Here is a 16,883-nt window from a genome sequence, read left to right on the forward strand (position 1 = left end):
TCTCAAATAAGAAGTGCATCACAGGATAGCATATAGTTTCTAAATATTAATAAACAAGCAGAACAGACCGTGCACAAAATAACCTCCATGCAAGATATTGTTCCAGCCGTGTAGTGTTGAATGACTGAAACTAACTCACAGAAAATAGCATGAATGCTTCTAAAATTCCCTTGTTGTATATTGATTTGTATCTGGTTTTTTTCCCCCAAGTATACTGGAATAGTTGTTTTATGTCTAGGCATCTTTGGATGTGCTCAAGTTTTCTAGAGGTTTATTATCCACTGTGGGGAAGGTGAGAAATAAATACAGCCACAAAACAAGAGAAGTTATATTCCCCTAATGAAAAACAGCGAAGATTTTGACATTTATGGGATAGCATTTATTGAAGAGGTCTTGTTGTGTTATCCCGGATTTAGCGGTCTTCTCTTTTGTCTTTCAGATGGGTCATGGGGCATTTGCCTTTGTCACTCGCACCACACCGCCTCATCCCCAAGCCTGCGCTTTGGAAAATCTACTGACAGATTTCCAACGGGATAAGCAGCAGCGAGCAGGGGCAGTTTTTCAGAACAACTCATCTCTGAGTAGCGCCTGTTGTTCCTTGAAAATCTGGTCATTTCTTTTAGGTGCCTGAAGATGGAAGCTGATCCCCTTTGGAAAACCCAGTCACTTATTGAGATGCCTAAATGGGAGGTGTTGAGCGCTGAGCTATTTTGAATATCTGGCTCCTGATTGCTGGTTGTTTTTCTCCCCATTATCTGGAGGAAGGGTCCAAAGAGACATATTTCCCAGCTGCATTGCTGAATGTCAGGATGAGAGGTGGCCAAATGAACTTGCTGCACTGCTGTACAACTGGGACTGTCATGGGCCTTGCATACATGATCCGCCTTTGCTATGGGGAAACCCAATCTGGGGTTGTGGCTTCCGTCACCCCTCCTTGTCTCCTGACGCAGGGAGAACGATTCAGGAGGCACTAGCTGCAAGCTAAAGTATAAAAATGCTACTACAATAATAATAAAGGGCCTGAATCACCCCTGAGCAGCTTCAGCATGAGGATGGTGTTATTCCACTGATTTCAGAGGAGTTACACCAGCATCTCATTGGGGTATATGGCAGTGGGAGAACGAGGGCCGAAATACACATGGCTTGCACTGTAGTGTCGCCATGGGCAGCCTCATCTTTCCTAGTTTGTGTGTCAAAGAGTCCGTGCTCTTCAGTGCACGGGAGCTGAGCCCCGGAGAGTTCCCAGAGCAGTAAGCATTATGCTTTTCCACGTAGCCAAACATGGAAGGTGTCCTCCATTTTGATGAGCTTGGACAGACCCAGCAGAGCAGGCTCAGAGAACAGCCACACATAAGGAGTTTGGGACATGATAACCCCCGCCCGAAGAGATGGGTTAGGCAGGGAAATGTGTGCAGTGTTGGGGTGTGTGTGTGTGTGTGTGACTGTGCTTCATGCCTGCAAACTGCTGTGCTGAGCTACTTATCCCCATATGCTGGCAGCGAATGGAAAACAGATGGTTTTATTATCAGCCTCGATCTTTAACAGAATCCTACACAATCAAAGGTATTGCTCAGGTACAAAGGATGTAAGGCAACCTCTCCTTTTCCCCAACGCAGAACGTCATTGGGGCTGATGGGGAGTATAGGGGGACCTAGACAAATTAGAGGATTGGGCCAAAAGAAACCTGAGGAGGTTCAACAAGGACAAGTGCAGAGTCCTGCACTTAGGATGGAAGAATCCCATGCACTGCTACAGACTAGGGACTGAATGGCTAGGCAGCAGTTCTGCAGAAAAGGACTTAGGGGTTACAGTGGACGAGAAGCTGGATATGAGTTAACAGTGCGCCCTTGTTGCCAAGAAGGCTAACGGCACTTTGGGCTGTATAAGTAGGGGCATTGCCAGCAGATCGAGGGACGTGATCATTCCCCTCTATTCAGCATTTGTGAGGCCTCATCTGGAGTACTGTGTCCAGTTTTGGGCCCCACACTACAAGAAGGATGTGGGAAAATTGGAAAGAGACCAGCGGAGGGCAACAAAAATGATTAGGGGGCTGGAGCACATGACTTATGAGGAGAGGCTGAGGGAACTGGGATTGTTTAGTCTGCAGAAGAGAAGAATGAGGGGGGATTTGATAGCTGCTTTCAACTACCTGAAAGGGGGTTCCAAAGAGGATGGATCTAGACTATTCTCAGTGGTAGCAGGTGACAGAACAAGGAGTAATGGTCTCAAGTTGCATGGGGGAGGTTTAGGTTGGATATTAGGAAAAAACGTTTCCACTAGGAGGGTGATGAAGCACTGGAATGGGTTACCTAGGGCGGTGGTGGAATCTCCTTCCTTAGAGGTTTTTAAGGTCAGGCTCAACAAAGCCCTGGCTGGGATGATTTAGTTGGGGATTGGTCTTGCTTTGAGCAGGGGGTTGGACTAGATGACCTCCTGAGGTCCCTTCCAACCCTGATATTCTATGATTCTATGACACTGTGAGTCAATAATTCTGCCATGTGGGGGAAAACATCCACATACCTCCAAGGACACTGAGAAACCCAGGGATGAGTGCAAGGGAGACACCTGCCCAGCCCTCACCTCTGACATGGGTAAGATGGCACAAGGAGGGGAAGCATTGTTCTGCACTATGGAAATGTGAAGCCTGGGACTTCCAAGGAATTTTAAAGGAGGTAGGCAGGTGTCCATGAGCCTTAGGGTTCTTGAAAATCCTAGCTGAAAACTCTACAATAACCCATTTTGGTCACACTTTATATTAAGATTCCATTTATAAATGGTTTATAAAGTGTTAATAGACGTCATAAGCAGGTCACAGACATGAGCAGTGTGTGCTATAGTTATAAACGTTTCAGCAGAAGGTGCAACAGATGGTTATGAACAGAGCTGGTTGGGAATTTTCCAATTAAACGCTTTTTCATTGGAAAATGCCAGTTTGTGGGAAAAACAGAAACTGTTCGAGAAACAGTGATGGTTTTTATGAAACACCTGACTCGAAACATTTTTGGTTAATAAAGTTTTGAGATTGTTGAACAGGAAAGTTTCAGTGTTTTGAATAAAACAGACCTCTTGTTTTGAAATGTTCGTACATGTACGCTAACAAAAGGTGAAACAAACCTCGAAATGGAAACAAAACATTTTGGAATTATCAAAATGAAATTATTTGATTGAACTGAACTGATTTTTTTATAAATTGATTTTTGGTTTTTGAAAATTTGTGAGATTTAGATCAGAAAAAAATATCAAATTCTCATGGGATGGGAAAACTGTTTCCCACTCCTATTTATGAATCACAGTGTAAATATCCATTGGACTCTATGACAATTGATTTACCCAGTATTAAATCATCTATTAATCGCTTATTAATCCTTTATAAACATTTTTATGAATGGAACTTTAATGTAAAGTGCGACCCTTTTAAATATTTAATTACTAATGGTGGAGAAGCTTGTTTAATTTCTTTGGCGTAATTGTTCCTGATTATTAATTATGATGTTTTGGAGTATCTTAACAGGGGAAAATATTTCATGTGGTTTATCTTCCCCTGCAGCTTGTATTTTGCTATAAAATAATAGAATGCTTCCAAGCAATCCCAGGTCATTTCTCTGTAAAACACTCCGAGACAATGCGTCACAAATGTTAAATAAATGGCATTAGATACTCTCTATAACCCTGTAGAATCATCATCCATTTTCTGCTGTGATTTTCTTTGTGTGTTGTAAGGCTTGTGAGAAGTGCAGGATGGCCAGCCGCAGAGCCTGGGGTCCTCTGTTGATACGGAAAACAAGCACAGCATAGGAAGCTGGCGTGTAATCCAAGCACAAACCCGCCAAAGTGTCTCAACCTTAGTCTGGAGGGACCGCTAGAGGGTTGTGGCCACACTGCACAATTCACCTGGGTGACTGGCACCTAGGTCTGAACACCTGAGTTAGCCTAGCCTGGGTGTGAGAACGAAATTCATTATAGGGTTCTTAGGGAACTAGCTGAAGCAATCTCAGAGCCGTTAGCAATGATCTTTGAGAACTCCTGGAGGACGGATGAGGTCCCAGAGGACTGGAGAAGGGCAAACATAGTACCTATCTTTACAAAGGCAAGAAAAAGAACCCAGGGAATTACAGACCAGTCAGCCGAACTTCGATACCTGAAAAGATACTGGAACAAATTATTAAACAATCAATGTGTAAGAACCTAGAGGATAATAAGGAATAGCCAGCATGGATTTGTCGAAAACAAATCATGCCAAAGCACCCTAATGTCCTTCTTTGACAGGGTTATTGGTCTAGTGAATGGGGGGAAGCAGTAGACATGATACATCTTGATTTTACTAAGGCTGTTGAAACAGTCCCATATGATATTTGCATAATTAAAGTAGGGAAATGTATTCTAGATGAAATTAATATAAGGTGGGTGGACAACTGGTTGAAAGACCATACTCAAAGAGAGTTATCAATGGTTTGCTGTCAAACTGACAGGGTGTATCAAGTAGGGGTCTCGACTTGCATAATGCAGTGTTGAGCATGCTTATAAAATCTGTGGGTGACACTAAGCTGGGAAAGGTTGCTAGCACTTTGGAGAACAGGATTAGAATTCAAAACAACCTTGACAAATGTGAGAAGTAATCTGAAATCAACAAGATGAAATTCAATAAAGATAAGTGGTAAGTACTATGCTTAAGAAGGAAAAATCAAATGCACAGCTGAAAAATGGGACAAACTGGCACGTGGTAGTAATGCTGGAAAAGCTCTGAGAATTATAGTGCATCACAAATGGAATGAGAGTCAACAACATGATGCAGTTGCGAAAAAGGCAAATATCATTCTGGGGTGTATTAATGGGAGTGTTGTATATGTAAGACACGCTAGGTAGTCGATAGGCAGACCACTGGCCAAATCTGCACCACCAGACACTTTTGACCAAGAGGTGAAAGGCCCCATGTTCCATTACTATATGCGCTGTGTGCAGTCCCTAGCAGATGTCAGAATACAACTCTTGAATGACACCTTGGAAAACTTAAAATAAATAACAATTTACTTCCAAGACAACATAAATCACAAATTATGTTTTCCTGACAGATTATAAACTGTTATTCACTGCATGTTTCTGTCATAATTGAATAGGTGAATTGGCAAATATAATTAGATCCTTTAGTAATGCAGAATAAGTGTGTGTTTGGTTTCTCTTGATTAAGGAGTCAGCTAGTTTGTTTGACATGCACTGCTCTTCATAAATCAGCATCCTTACACAAGTTAGGGAGTAAAATGCCAAACTCCCAAACAGAATAAAAACGGAATTTTTGGTTGACCAGAGCATAATACAATTTAGAAAATAAATAATATTATTTGAATCTCAGTTGATTCTTTGCAGAGATCCACAAACTATGGAAACTGAGTAAACCAACAGATTAAAACAACTATTGCCAGAAGGTGATAGGCCTCAGCACCCAGCCTATACAAGATTTTTAGCTGCTGTTGTTTTTTTATCAGCATAAATATTTTGTTGGGATAGCACAGTAACCTTGTCATATAAAACACACATTCCTTAGCCTTGGGGAAAAACACCTTTGTTTTCACCTCAATTCATTTAAGGACTGCTTAAGGGATGCTAATGGTAATTTCAACCTAAGGTCACCAAACTGTGCTCGATTCAGGGATGTCACATCTGAAAGCATTGGGCCAAATTCTGTTTTGCATGACTCTGGCGTAACTCTGAAGCAGCTCCTTTGACTTCTAATGGAACTGCTACAGATTACTACTCCTATAACAAAGAGCAGAGTGTGACCCATGACGTTCAGAAGGGAAAGAATGATACCAAACAGGAAGTCTTTGAGCTGCCCATTTATCAAATCAGTTTTATAATCAACTTATTCCCCCATCAGTTTTACAAGCAAATGAAGCCTCCTTGACTGATGGATTGTTACTGCACAAAGTGATGTACCTGTCCAGAGGATGTCTCATTTCCAGAAATGAATCCTTTGCCTACAGATCACCCGATGCAAAGAACTATATTAGCAGGGAGGTAAGAAGCATTCCATGCCGGTGAACATACACAGTTTACCTGTGAGCCTGTGGAATATCGTCCAGGAGTCCGTGACCCAGATGTTTTTCCTGAGCCGATGGAGCTCTCCGTACTTTTCCCACTACAGCAATGTGTGCGCAGGCATTTTCCATATTCTTTACGTACCTAGTCAATTAAACAGTAATTTCCATTAGTGGGCAACTCCCTCTCCAGCCTGAGACTAAAGATTTTCAATAGTTTTTTTTCCTCCTCTGTGAATCATTAAAATTATAGCTGTTTCTGTGCATTTAGAAAAATTCCATTACACCTTTCAACAGTGTTCTCCTAACACATTAGCTCTACATTTATGATGTCATAAGGGACGGCTTTTATGTAGGAAAGCGGTTCAACGATATCAGTCGAATTTAGCTACCTCTGAGGCACATCAAAGCAGCATGAGAGAAAATAAAGACATTCTATTTATGCCCCAAAATTAATATCTTCATAGATTTGATATGAACTGGCATATTGGCTCATCACGGTGCTACAAGTTATTGCTTCTGGCAGGGGACTAGGAAGAAAATTACAAAAAAAGAAACGTATAAGAGGAATTGATTTCATATATATATTCAAACTCCAGAAAACTGTGAAACTGACAGTCTTTGAAATGAAGTCTTCTGTGTGTAGAACTGGTGGGAACGGTGCAAACGCCCCCATAAAGCCCTATAATATGACAGACAAGACTGAGGAGATAATGGGGTAATTTCTCTGGCAGCAATTGATGTCGTTCCCCTGACTTCAATGGAACTACACTGACATACCCCAGCTGAGGCTCTAGGCACTGCAAAAGTTTGGAGTGTGTGTATAATTTAGACTGCACATGCATGGAGACCAGGGAGAGGCCAGAGTGAAAATGGGTCATTTGCTGAGCTGGGTGATCTCAGGCTGTGCCACAAATGTGAAAAAAGGCCACTTTACTTCTCCACGTGAAATGTAAATGCAGTAGGAAACCAGCAGAGGTTAGTCTGGGAGCACACTGTGCTCACTGCTCTCTGATTAAATCTCTCTCCACTCTTCCTATGGGCATTTCAGAAACCTATCTGTGAAACGATTATTTAAATAGCAGATTACAGGGTTTTTTTATTAGGCCTTTCCATAAAAGCTTGAGACAAACACAATACCATGAGTGCCCAATGTGCTCTCGAGTGCCTAATCAGTCCTTTGCTGAGAGAAAATAATTCAATTCCTTTAATTAGCCACCAACTGCTTCCCACCACAGCTATGTGCTGATTTTCCAGTCCGTGAGAGACAGAAAATGTTCCCCCCCCCCCAAATAATCCCTCTCCCAACCCCTTGGTTCAGGGAAAGAGATTCCCAAAATCCAGGGACTGGACTGGATTCTCCTCTCCCCTACCTTGGCGTAAATCAGCAGTACCCCACTGAAATCAACGACAGCACACTGTCGTAAAACTGGCATGAGAGAGGAGAGATTCTGGCCAAAGAGTGTAAAATAGGCATCCGGTGCTGGAATGGCCACAATGCTATAATGCCATTAAGCGGTGCTGTGCTAGAAAACAAACATTTGCAAGAGGGCTGAGAGTTAGAGCAACAGGGTGTACAGGAAACACAGACTTGAAAGAAATCCAACTTCTTCATAAAAGGAAACACTGTAAATCTGACTAGAATCATTAAAGAGTCAGAGAGCAGAGCAAACCCAAAACACTGAGAGCTGAAACAGGTTTAATGGAGAAATGAAGCTCCCGTCTTCCCAGAAATATACAAACACCCAAAGAGCACAACCCACACCTCAGCAGCATCTGCTGAAATTAGCACTTAACGGGCCAGATTCTGACATGGTCCTTCTGCTGAATACGCTACAGGCAGATCCACTGAAGTCAATGGCACTATGCATGGAATAAGTGCTACTGGACTGGGGTAAGGGCATCAGGATCTCCAAAATAAGCAATGGGGCGCCTAGGCTCACAAAAGAATCTCTATTTAGGACCACGCGTAAAGCTGTCAATGGGTACGTCTACACTGCACACCAAGGTTGGGGTATGACTCAGGTTTGCGGGGTGGATCCGAGCCCAAGTCCTGCTGAGACTCGGGTCGAAGCCCTGTCGTTTTGCAGTGTGGACGCAGCTCAAGCCGCAGACTTGAGTCAGAAGGTCTGTGCACTGCAGTATGGCTGCGTTAGCACTGCTCTGAGACCTGGGCAGGGGTGCTGGAACAATTTTTATAGCGACGGCGCTGATGATGGTAGTCATGGAAACCATGCATTTGGTGTTTGTTATTTACTTCAAGCCAGAGGGTGTGGCAGAACCCGCAGCACCCCTGAACCTGGGTCCAGCAACTGTAACTCAGATTTATAATGCATGTGGATACCGAGGCGTTAGCTTGGAAACGCTGAGTCCACAAGCCCAGGTCCCACAGATCCGGATTTACAAGGCAGTGTAGACACACCCAATGGGACCTGAGCATGTGTTTAAGTGCTTTCCCTCTTTCCCAATCTGTGGTATCTATAGACTAGTAAAGGCTCAGACAATTGTTAGAAATATAGAGCAGCAGTAACACACAACAAGATTTGCACTTCTATCAGATGCCCTCTCATAGTCAGTGCTGGAAAGGCAGGCAGGCCTTTGACCTCAGGAGGCACTGGAGATGTATAGGTACTCGGGGTATAACTGCATTCTTCTGTCATCGTTATACAGCTTAGAGGATACTACAAATAACACTGAAACAGATGCACAGATCCAATGCAAATGCTTTTTGAACAGCGTATTCAGCAGAGAATTGTTTCAAGGGCATGCTCGTGCCATCCCTGTTTGCTCTTTTTGACTGAGATTAGTGGGATTCCTTTCGATTTGATATATCATGTATATAGATGGTAGAATTTACAAAGCCTAATATGGGACAGGCTAATTCCCCTTACTCACGCTGAGTGGTGCCTGATGCCCCACGACAATGCGACTGCCTGCAGAGTGAATTATTCAATGTGAATAAGGGAATCAGAATCTAGCCCTTAATGATTCATTTATTAAAAGGTCAAATTAACATTTCCACATACATGCTGTAATAAAGAAGAATTGGCTCTCCTTAAGGCTCAGACGCTCTATAATTTTCTCCACATTTAAGTGAAAATGCCATTGGCTCATTTCAGCCCATTTACAAGCAGAGTTTTCTTTTCTCCTCTAAACCGCAGTGGATTTGGTGGAGAATTTTGGTGTTTTCTTTTTTTTTTAACTTAGGTTGTAGCAATATGGCTGCTTAAAAGTGACTAAGTAACTACATTGCTCTTACTGAGGATACGCCAGCAAAGCATTTAGGCATGCACTTAACTTTAAGCATATAAGTAGTCCTCATGATTTCCATGGAGCTACTCATGTACTTAAAATGAGGTATGTGCTGACGTGTTTTGCTGAATTGGGTCATTATCATTAAACCAGTAACAACACATCATGCGCCTGATGTCAATACATCAGTAAATGCTTGGCGTATGAATATACATACATATATAGGTCTGCTTAGTTTCTTACCTTCATGAAATGCTTGAAACCAATCTATACTGTGCAGTCAATGATTCTGCATTATGCTACCCTGAGATACTAAATAGCAGCTCTAAACTTTTGGTCAAGATTTTCATAAACAGCAGCCTAAAGTTAGGTGGCAATCCCCAGAACATTTATGGCTCTGTAGGCAACTGCAGATACTGTAGGTGCCTAAAGATGTTTCTGACAGTGTTTGCTCTGTTCAGCTGACTTGTCTCTTTAAAGTAGTCAGCATCTTCCTACGTTTTTATTATTATGCATGGAAGTTAAAAAGTTTTAGAATCATTATCACAAATTTGGATTTGAACTAAAGCATTCAGGTCTCTTATGATGATCGCTCTTGAGGTGAAATGACATGGAACAAAAATCTGACTCCAAGTTTCTTTCTCCAGTTTTAAAGCATGACGATTTAGCAAGCTGGTTCTCAAACTGCTTCCAAACAACTTGCTGGCCAAGGCTTTACATGTCAGCCTACCAGCTGCAATGCAGTACGCTGCGGCTCATCAAGGGCTTGTTCCTGCTCCCATTCAAGTCAATGGGAGGATACCCATTCACCCGAATGGTGCAAGGTCAAGCCCCTACATCCAGGTGCACTAAAGTCAATGGGACTCTTTCCAGTGACTTCAATGGGCTTTGGATGTGGCCCGTAGGTGGGGAACAGGATCAAATTTCAGCAAGACCCCAATCCTACATTGTTATTCTCCAGCCACACAGGTCACAAGGCAGGACCGGAGCCTACATTTACAAGCGCTTACATTCTTTTCTGTTGTAAGCTGAAAAGAGAAATTGGCCTTATTATTCCAGAAGTACATTTAACATCGGTAGAAGAAATTAATTTTTTTAAAGAGCTTTCATACTCCTGAATTTCCATTTCTTAAAAACCTCTCCATGACTTTTTGGAACAGTTATTATATATAGCTTGTAGTGCTATAGGACCTGTGCACCTCAAAATTTTGAAAATCTTCCCCTTAAAAAAAATAAATGAAGCAGTTCCTATTAACACCTGATATGTACATCTATATAGACAGGCAATTCCCAAGTGCTTTCTTGCATTAAATTAAGCCAAGATACACAACCCCATTCTTCTCTCATTTATACCCATGCAAATCAGAAGGAAATTCATTGATGTTACTGATGTCTCCATTCATGCCAATGAAGTTGTCTCAGTGTAACACTGGAGTAAGTGAATGGAGAATCAGGCCTCTAAAATGCAAACAACTCTCACGGGTATTACATCCTCCCTCAAAACTACATGCTACCATTTTGTATTGCATGTGATAATGTGATCTCCAACATCCTGAACGTTGCTATGCCACAGCCATGCATCTCATTCAGTATCTCATTCTCATGCATCTCTCCAATTTCCAATCTAAATACAGCCCTTATTATGTGAATAGAAACAAGTCTGTTCAATAAAAATGCAAGGCACATTGGTAACATTATAGTGTGGTTGTTAGGCAACGAAATACCCTGTATCACTACTATGAAGCGCGGAATAATCTGTCTTACCTTTTTCTGGAGGACACAATGGAAAATGAATATAAACATTCCCTGCAGAGAATTGAAAATGGTGAAGAGATATGCCATGATGACTGTGCTTTCATTAATATACATAAGTCCAAAGGCCCAGGTCAGTCCTAAGAGGCAGAGTAGGGCTATTGCACCTATAACCCATGACCTGTGGAGAGAAAGAAAACAAATACAGAAAGGAATTGGTCTTTGATCCATAGAGGAATTAGCACATCTACTAGCAGTGATTATATTCCACTATCATTTTAGCAGAAGAAAAAATAATCAGACAGAGTTACAAGGAGGTGTTGGGTTTTGTTTTTTTGTTTGACAAAAGCGCTTATCAAATTCCATGCACTTTACTAATCTTTGAGCTTGAGGAGAGATACAAAAATGAAAATGTTATGAGGACAGAAACTTATCTTAACCAAAGCAGATTTGTACCATAAACATTTTTAATGCAGTAGCAGTGAATATGTAAATGATATGTAGATGCTGTTTCTGCAAATGGCTGAGAAAAAACAAAACAAAAACAAAACAAAACCCTTTTAAGGAATTGTTTTGTTAGCCCCCACGGGTTTCACTGGTGAAGTTGGATTAGCTTCTTTAAATGCTCCCTATTTAACAGTCACTAAGGCACCTTTATTCCTGTTTTTTCCCCTGGTTTCTGATTTGTTGGTAAACTTTACCATTGCCAGTTAAAACAAGGTAAAACTACTACACGTGGCTGGTCAGGCTCTGGGACTTGGTTCGCCTGCAGTCAGGTGGGGGGAAGCTCTCTGTGCTTCTACTTCAGAGTTTTGTTCTGAAGTTTAATGGTGGGGGGAGGAATATTCTCAATGTGTGGCTGCTTCCCCTCAAGAATGCATTTCACTTGGGTTGCTAGGATGGGCTGCAGGGGTAAGAAGTGACTCCAGACATCGGTTCACAGCCTTTTTCTTTTTGAGAAACCAAGGCAAGCGCTCTGAGCTTTGGACAAACAGGTCAGCTGGTGTGTTTTACTTCTGTTAACTCAGTGTAAGGAGAGCCAGAACCGCCATCCAAGAAGGGGCAAAGCTATCCCAAGCGACACTGAAACTTTAAATGCTAAGTCACATGGAGGGGTTGATACCCTACTCCATAGGGGTACCCAAAAGCCAAAGCATGAAGAGCAGGACAGGGAGCAGAAGGGAACCCAGTCCTGTCTTAGGCTCTGCTCCAGCACCCACTGAAATGAATAGGAGTCATCACATAGACTTCAGTGAACGCTGGATTGGACCTTAATGAGAGTGCTACTCTGCAGGCACCATGGGAACTTCCACCTAGTGGCCAAAGTGGGGAATGCAGGGCAAGCAGCCTCATTTGAGGATCACTCTTAAGCCCAAGGGCCAGCTTTCCCTCTAGGTTACCCTGGTGTAAATCAGGAGTAACTCTACCAAAGTGAATGGAATTATAGCATGTAAACCTGGGGGACTCAGGCCTGAAAGCCTGCCCAGACATGCTCATTCTCCACTCACACCTCTCCTCTTTTTAACTCTTCTTCTTTGAGAGAGGCTTTGGATTGACTTCCCCTGAGCAAGGAGGCCCACACCATAACGCTTCACCTCATCTGTGCCCTCTGTTTACATCAGTCCTGGAGTGCAACAGCTTTGAGCTATCTGCTGGGAACAGCAGAAGGACTTGAAGGATCAAGGTCCTGATAGGGAGGAGTGAGCTCAAATTCTGCCTAATTTTCAACCTCCTCAGACATTGCAGGCTTGAAAAAAAAACTTGGCTTGAGACAGAATGGAGTTGGGTTTGCATTCTGCTAAGGGAAAGGGGGGGGGGGGGGGGAGGGAGAGAGAGAGAGAGAGAGCGAGAAAAGAACTGGTGAAAAATCCTGTGAGAAAGCCAAGCCATTTGCAGCTGGGGATGCCAATCTTGTAGTCATGCCACTAGGGCAACATGTCAGCCTTCACTTTGAATTCCTGTGCTTTTATAAGGGTTTGTCCTAAACAGAAACACACTCTTGTTGTGTCAAAGTTTCTCGTTGTTCTTCTTTAAATATTAGAAAGAAAATACAGTATTATATCTTCCATTGAAGTTCATAAAACATGTATTTATCCATGCGACCAGAAGAGCTCCACTAAGGTAACTACTTATTTAGACAGTTTTTTTATTTTAAATCCCTATTTTATATTTAGCAAACCAGAACCAGCTCCTTTGAAGCATTTCCAGTCAATTCTGTGAATAAATATTTAGCACTATGCAAATTAAAAATGCAGTCTCAAAAATCCTTCTGAAAGGCGGTCACTTGACAAAGTTTAATAGCTTGGCTGTTTTAAATATTTTTCCTGCCAAGATTCCACCAGCAAGGAGACCACGGTATGATCTTAATTGCAAAATCAAGTCATTTAAAAAAATAATAATAATGCAGAAACAAAGATTTTTCTCTTGTGTCCTTGTGTATTTTGGTCGTTTAAAAATGACCGAAATGGTAATTGAAAATGACCCTATCTCCAGTTTCAGCTAGTTCTTGAGTCTAAGGAGAGCACCTCAGACTACAGAGATGCATAGGAAAGAGTGAACCATGTATATGGTAGTAACAGAAATATGCTACCTTAGCAGCTGAAAGGAATCTTTGGGTTAGAGGAGCCACGCAGCACAACCTGTGCAATATACAAAGTTCTGATGTAGAAAACAGACCTGGAGGTAAAGAGGGGGTGGAAACTGAATAAAATTGCTCCATCCCCTACCCTTGAAAAGAGAACTGAAAAATGAAAGAGAATATGACAATGGAACTGAAAAAAATGAACACAAAGGACTCTTCACCAGAAGAACAAACTGAAAGTCTATTGCAAAGTTGTTATGCTTCCATTATACTACTTTTTCTCTTTTTTCTTTTTTGGTTGCAGGACAAGAAATGTTGATATAAAGTGCATAATTTGTAAGTTTCTTGCTTCCTTTTGTTTTTAGCTCTTTGTACAGACTTGTGTTTCTGTTACAAGTTTTTCACAGTCTTTTTTTATAATTTAATTCTAAAGAAATGGAAAAACAAAACATCAAATGTTGGCACGATTGAAAGCCTGAAATTGACAATTTGTGACAACTGTGCAGTCTCATCTTTAAGGAGACATTTTTTCCAAGTCTTGCACAGAGATTTAGCCCCCATTAGCTTCGGAGTTATATGGATTAATACCCATGCATCACTTTGAAAATTTACCCCTAAATTGCATTAAGAATTCCAAGCCAAAGCCCTCCTTACCAACACAACACACTTGATGCACAGAGCCACAGAGCGTAATGAAACAAGGAAGCTGCTATTGGTATAACAAGTCTGTACTACACGAGATTGCTTTAACATTTGCCGTGAATTCGGGTGATGTCCAATCAGGAATTGTGAAGCAGATAAAGTGACAATTGTTTGGCAATACATATGCAGCATGTTTACTCTGCCTAGAAGCTGTATGCCTGGCCATTTTCCTGCACAGTTTGCTCTTCTGCCTCAAACGTGAATGACAGAAGCTTTAATGATTTTTCAATATTGATCTGCCAGCTGGTTCATGAGACCACACTGATAAATGGGATTTATCAGCCATTCAGGTCATTCTTACTTGATGAAGGGTCTGTTATCCTCATAGCTAAAGAATGCATAGACAAAGACAAGAACACCAACATTAGAATATAATGCCAGAAAGAATATTTTGTAAGAAATAACCAAAGCTTATTCCCAGCCTACCAAAAACAATGCCACAGCCTCCTCCTCAGGTGTCCCCCCAGACACTGACCAGACTGGTTTACTTATCAGAGGATCTAAATAACAGCAGCATCCTGGCATCACTTATGAAAGCAGCCATCATTCCCTGAGTTCTGTAGCTCCCCAGCCGCAGTCTTCTTCTGCTGCTTATAAAATTTCAATTGACTTAGACATCTATTTTTAAAAAAATCATTGCTGTCTATGGAGAACATTAATAGAGGAAATCTAACGTCGTCATCCTGGGAAGCTTTGATATGTTTAGATGGCAAGCGTCGCTGTACCTTAGGCATTCTTTGTCCAATATAGTCGGATGTTCTATAGAAGTCTTATCTTTTTATTATTAGTTTTTTTCAAAATTGTAACTCCCAGGTTGCCTATTTATGAGTCAGACTGCGACATTACCCTCGTTTAAAGATAATGGCATTAGAATCGTCTAAAACCCTCTCCGCTGATTGCAAGGAGACAGGAAAGTGTTGACCTATTTACTTCCATTTTATGGGGGGCGGGGCGGGGGAACAATGTTATCCACCAAACAAGATGGAAAGTCACTGGAGTTACCTGGGTGTGAGATCAGGACTGGGCCCCGAGCGAGGTGAGAAAGCTTCCCCCAGTCACAGTCCAGCAACCCTGCTCAACCCACTAGTCAGGCTGCCTGTGCACCCACTCACACCTCCGCTAACTCCATCGCACATCACCCCATGCCAGAGTCGACTCCCGCCTCCGCACCATCACCAACACCACTGGGCTGGCAGACCCCCTCCTCCTCCAGCTTGAGCTACCACCAGCCTCGTGGTGTTGGTGATGGTGCTTTGTCATCTCCCCATCGCTTTTCTCCAGCATCCGACCACCACCTCCCATCTTGTGTGCCCTGCGCTGGCCTCCCTCCACTCCAGCCATGCTCTCACTTACCCAAGGATGGCCAGTTTGCATGCAGGCCCAGGCTGGGTGCGGAAGAAGCTATGGTCATGGTTACATGCAGATCTCTGCTGTGTTCGGATGCTTGGGGTAGCTTTCCATCCAGGGGCAAAGCCAATGACACCTGACTTCATAATATGGACTTTTTTCTAGCAGTGAAGCTGTGGGGGCTGGGGAGGGAGGCTCGGGGTAGAGTATGAGGGACGTTTCTGACTGCTGGGAGCTGGCACTCCTGGCTGGAGCAAATTCCACCCTGAACCATCCTCCCAGGCCAGCAAACACCTGTGTCACTCCCCGGCCTGTGCTCTTGGTGTGGCCCCTCTCCTCGCTGCTGGGGGAGACAGGTCATGTCAGGAGCAGAAGCAAAGGGTGCGGAAGGGAAGCAGTGAGCACCAATGCGAGGGTCTCAGCTCTGAGGTAGGGTGGTGGCTGGGAACTGGCCAGAGAGGAGGAATCAGCCTGAGGGTCACTGGGTTGGGGCCCATGAGGGAGGCTATCGGAAGGGTGTGGGTTGTTTCACTGGGGAAAGGAGTGGGAGTTGGGAATGGGGTAGGAGTCCCGTTTGGAGGGCAGAGTAAAGAGAGCTTACTACTGGCACCAAGAGTCTACAGAGCGAGCCCCTGGTCTGAGGGCCTGTTGGTTTCTGTCTCCCTCCACGAGCAGGGGCTCTGACTGTAACTTAGGGGAGGGGCTGAATTGGGGTTCCATGCACTGCACCATCTTTGCCTCAGAGGGGCTGCGAGAGCATCAGGGCAGCCAGCCCTCTCACAGACCCCTGCTACGGCCTGTTGATGCTACAGCTGGGAACCTTGGTACCCAGGCAGAGGACAGGCACCCTCCCACCACTGCCCAGCTGATAGCAACCCCTTGTGCGGACCACAGTGTCTCCTAGCAGAGGGCACGGGGAGGGGAAAGCAGCAGGCAGCACACTTCAGCCAGCTACCCAGGAGGTATCACGGCAGAGGCAATCAAGACAAGGGCAAAAGGGACAGGACCAGTCCTTCTGTGTGGTCTCCTTCAGCAGCTCAGCTGGACGGTTTGCGGCTGGGGAAAGGAGCATGTCACTCAATGCAGCTTTTCCTGGCTGCTCCCCTGTCCCCATGGCCTCACCGATAGGGGCCAGGCAGATATTTTGCAGAGGGTGGAGCAGTGACTCGGTAGAGCAAGAAGCAGCCTGGGCAGCTACCGTCTCCCTCCACACGTCC

At 43.4% G+C, this 16,883-nt stretch overlaps 1 protein-coding gene across 11 annotated transcripts in view; it reads right to left on the reverse strand.

Annotated features, from left to right (window-relative positions):
• ADGRL3 (adhesion G protein-coupled receptor L3) overlaps positions 1 to 16,883 on the reverse strand; it is a 518,922-nt gene that overhangs the window by 72,053 nt on the left and 429,986 nt on the right. For all 11 annotated transcript variants that reach the window (XM_029911933.1, XM_029911932.1, XM_029911929.1 and 8 more), the window contains 2 exons: positions 11,049 to 11,217; positions 6,052 to 6,177 (listed from right to left, as the gene is read on the reverse strand). In XM_029911933.1, the coding sequence (XP_029767793.1) occupies positions 6,052 to 6,177; positions 11,049 to 11,217 (295 nt within the window). The remainder of the gene's footprint in view (positions 1 to 6,051; positions 6,178 to 11,048; positions 11,218 to 16,883) is intronic.

The sequence above is a fragment of the Terrapene carolina genome, unplaced genomic scaffold (assembly GCF_002925995.2).
Source record: "Terrapene carolina triunguis isolate 2854851 unplaced genomic scaffold, T_m_triunguis-2.0 Scaffold136, whole genome shotgun sequence".
Lineage (NCBI taxonomy): Eukaryota > Metazoa > Chordata > Testudines > Emydidae > Terrapene > Terrapene triunguis.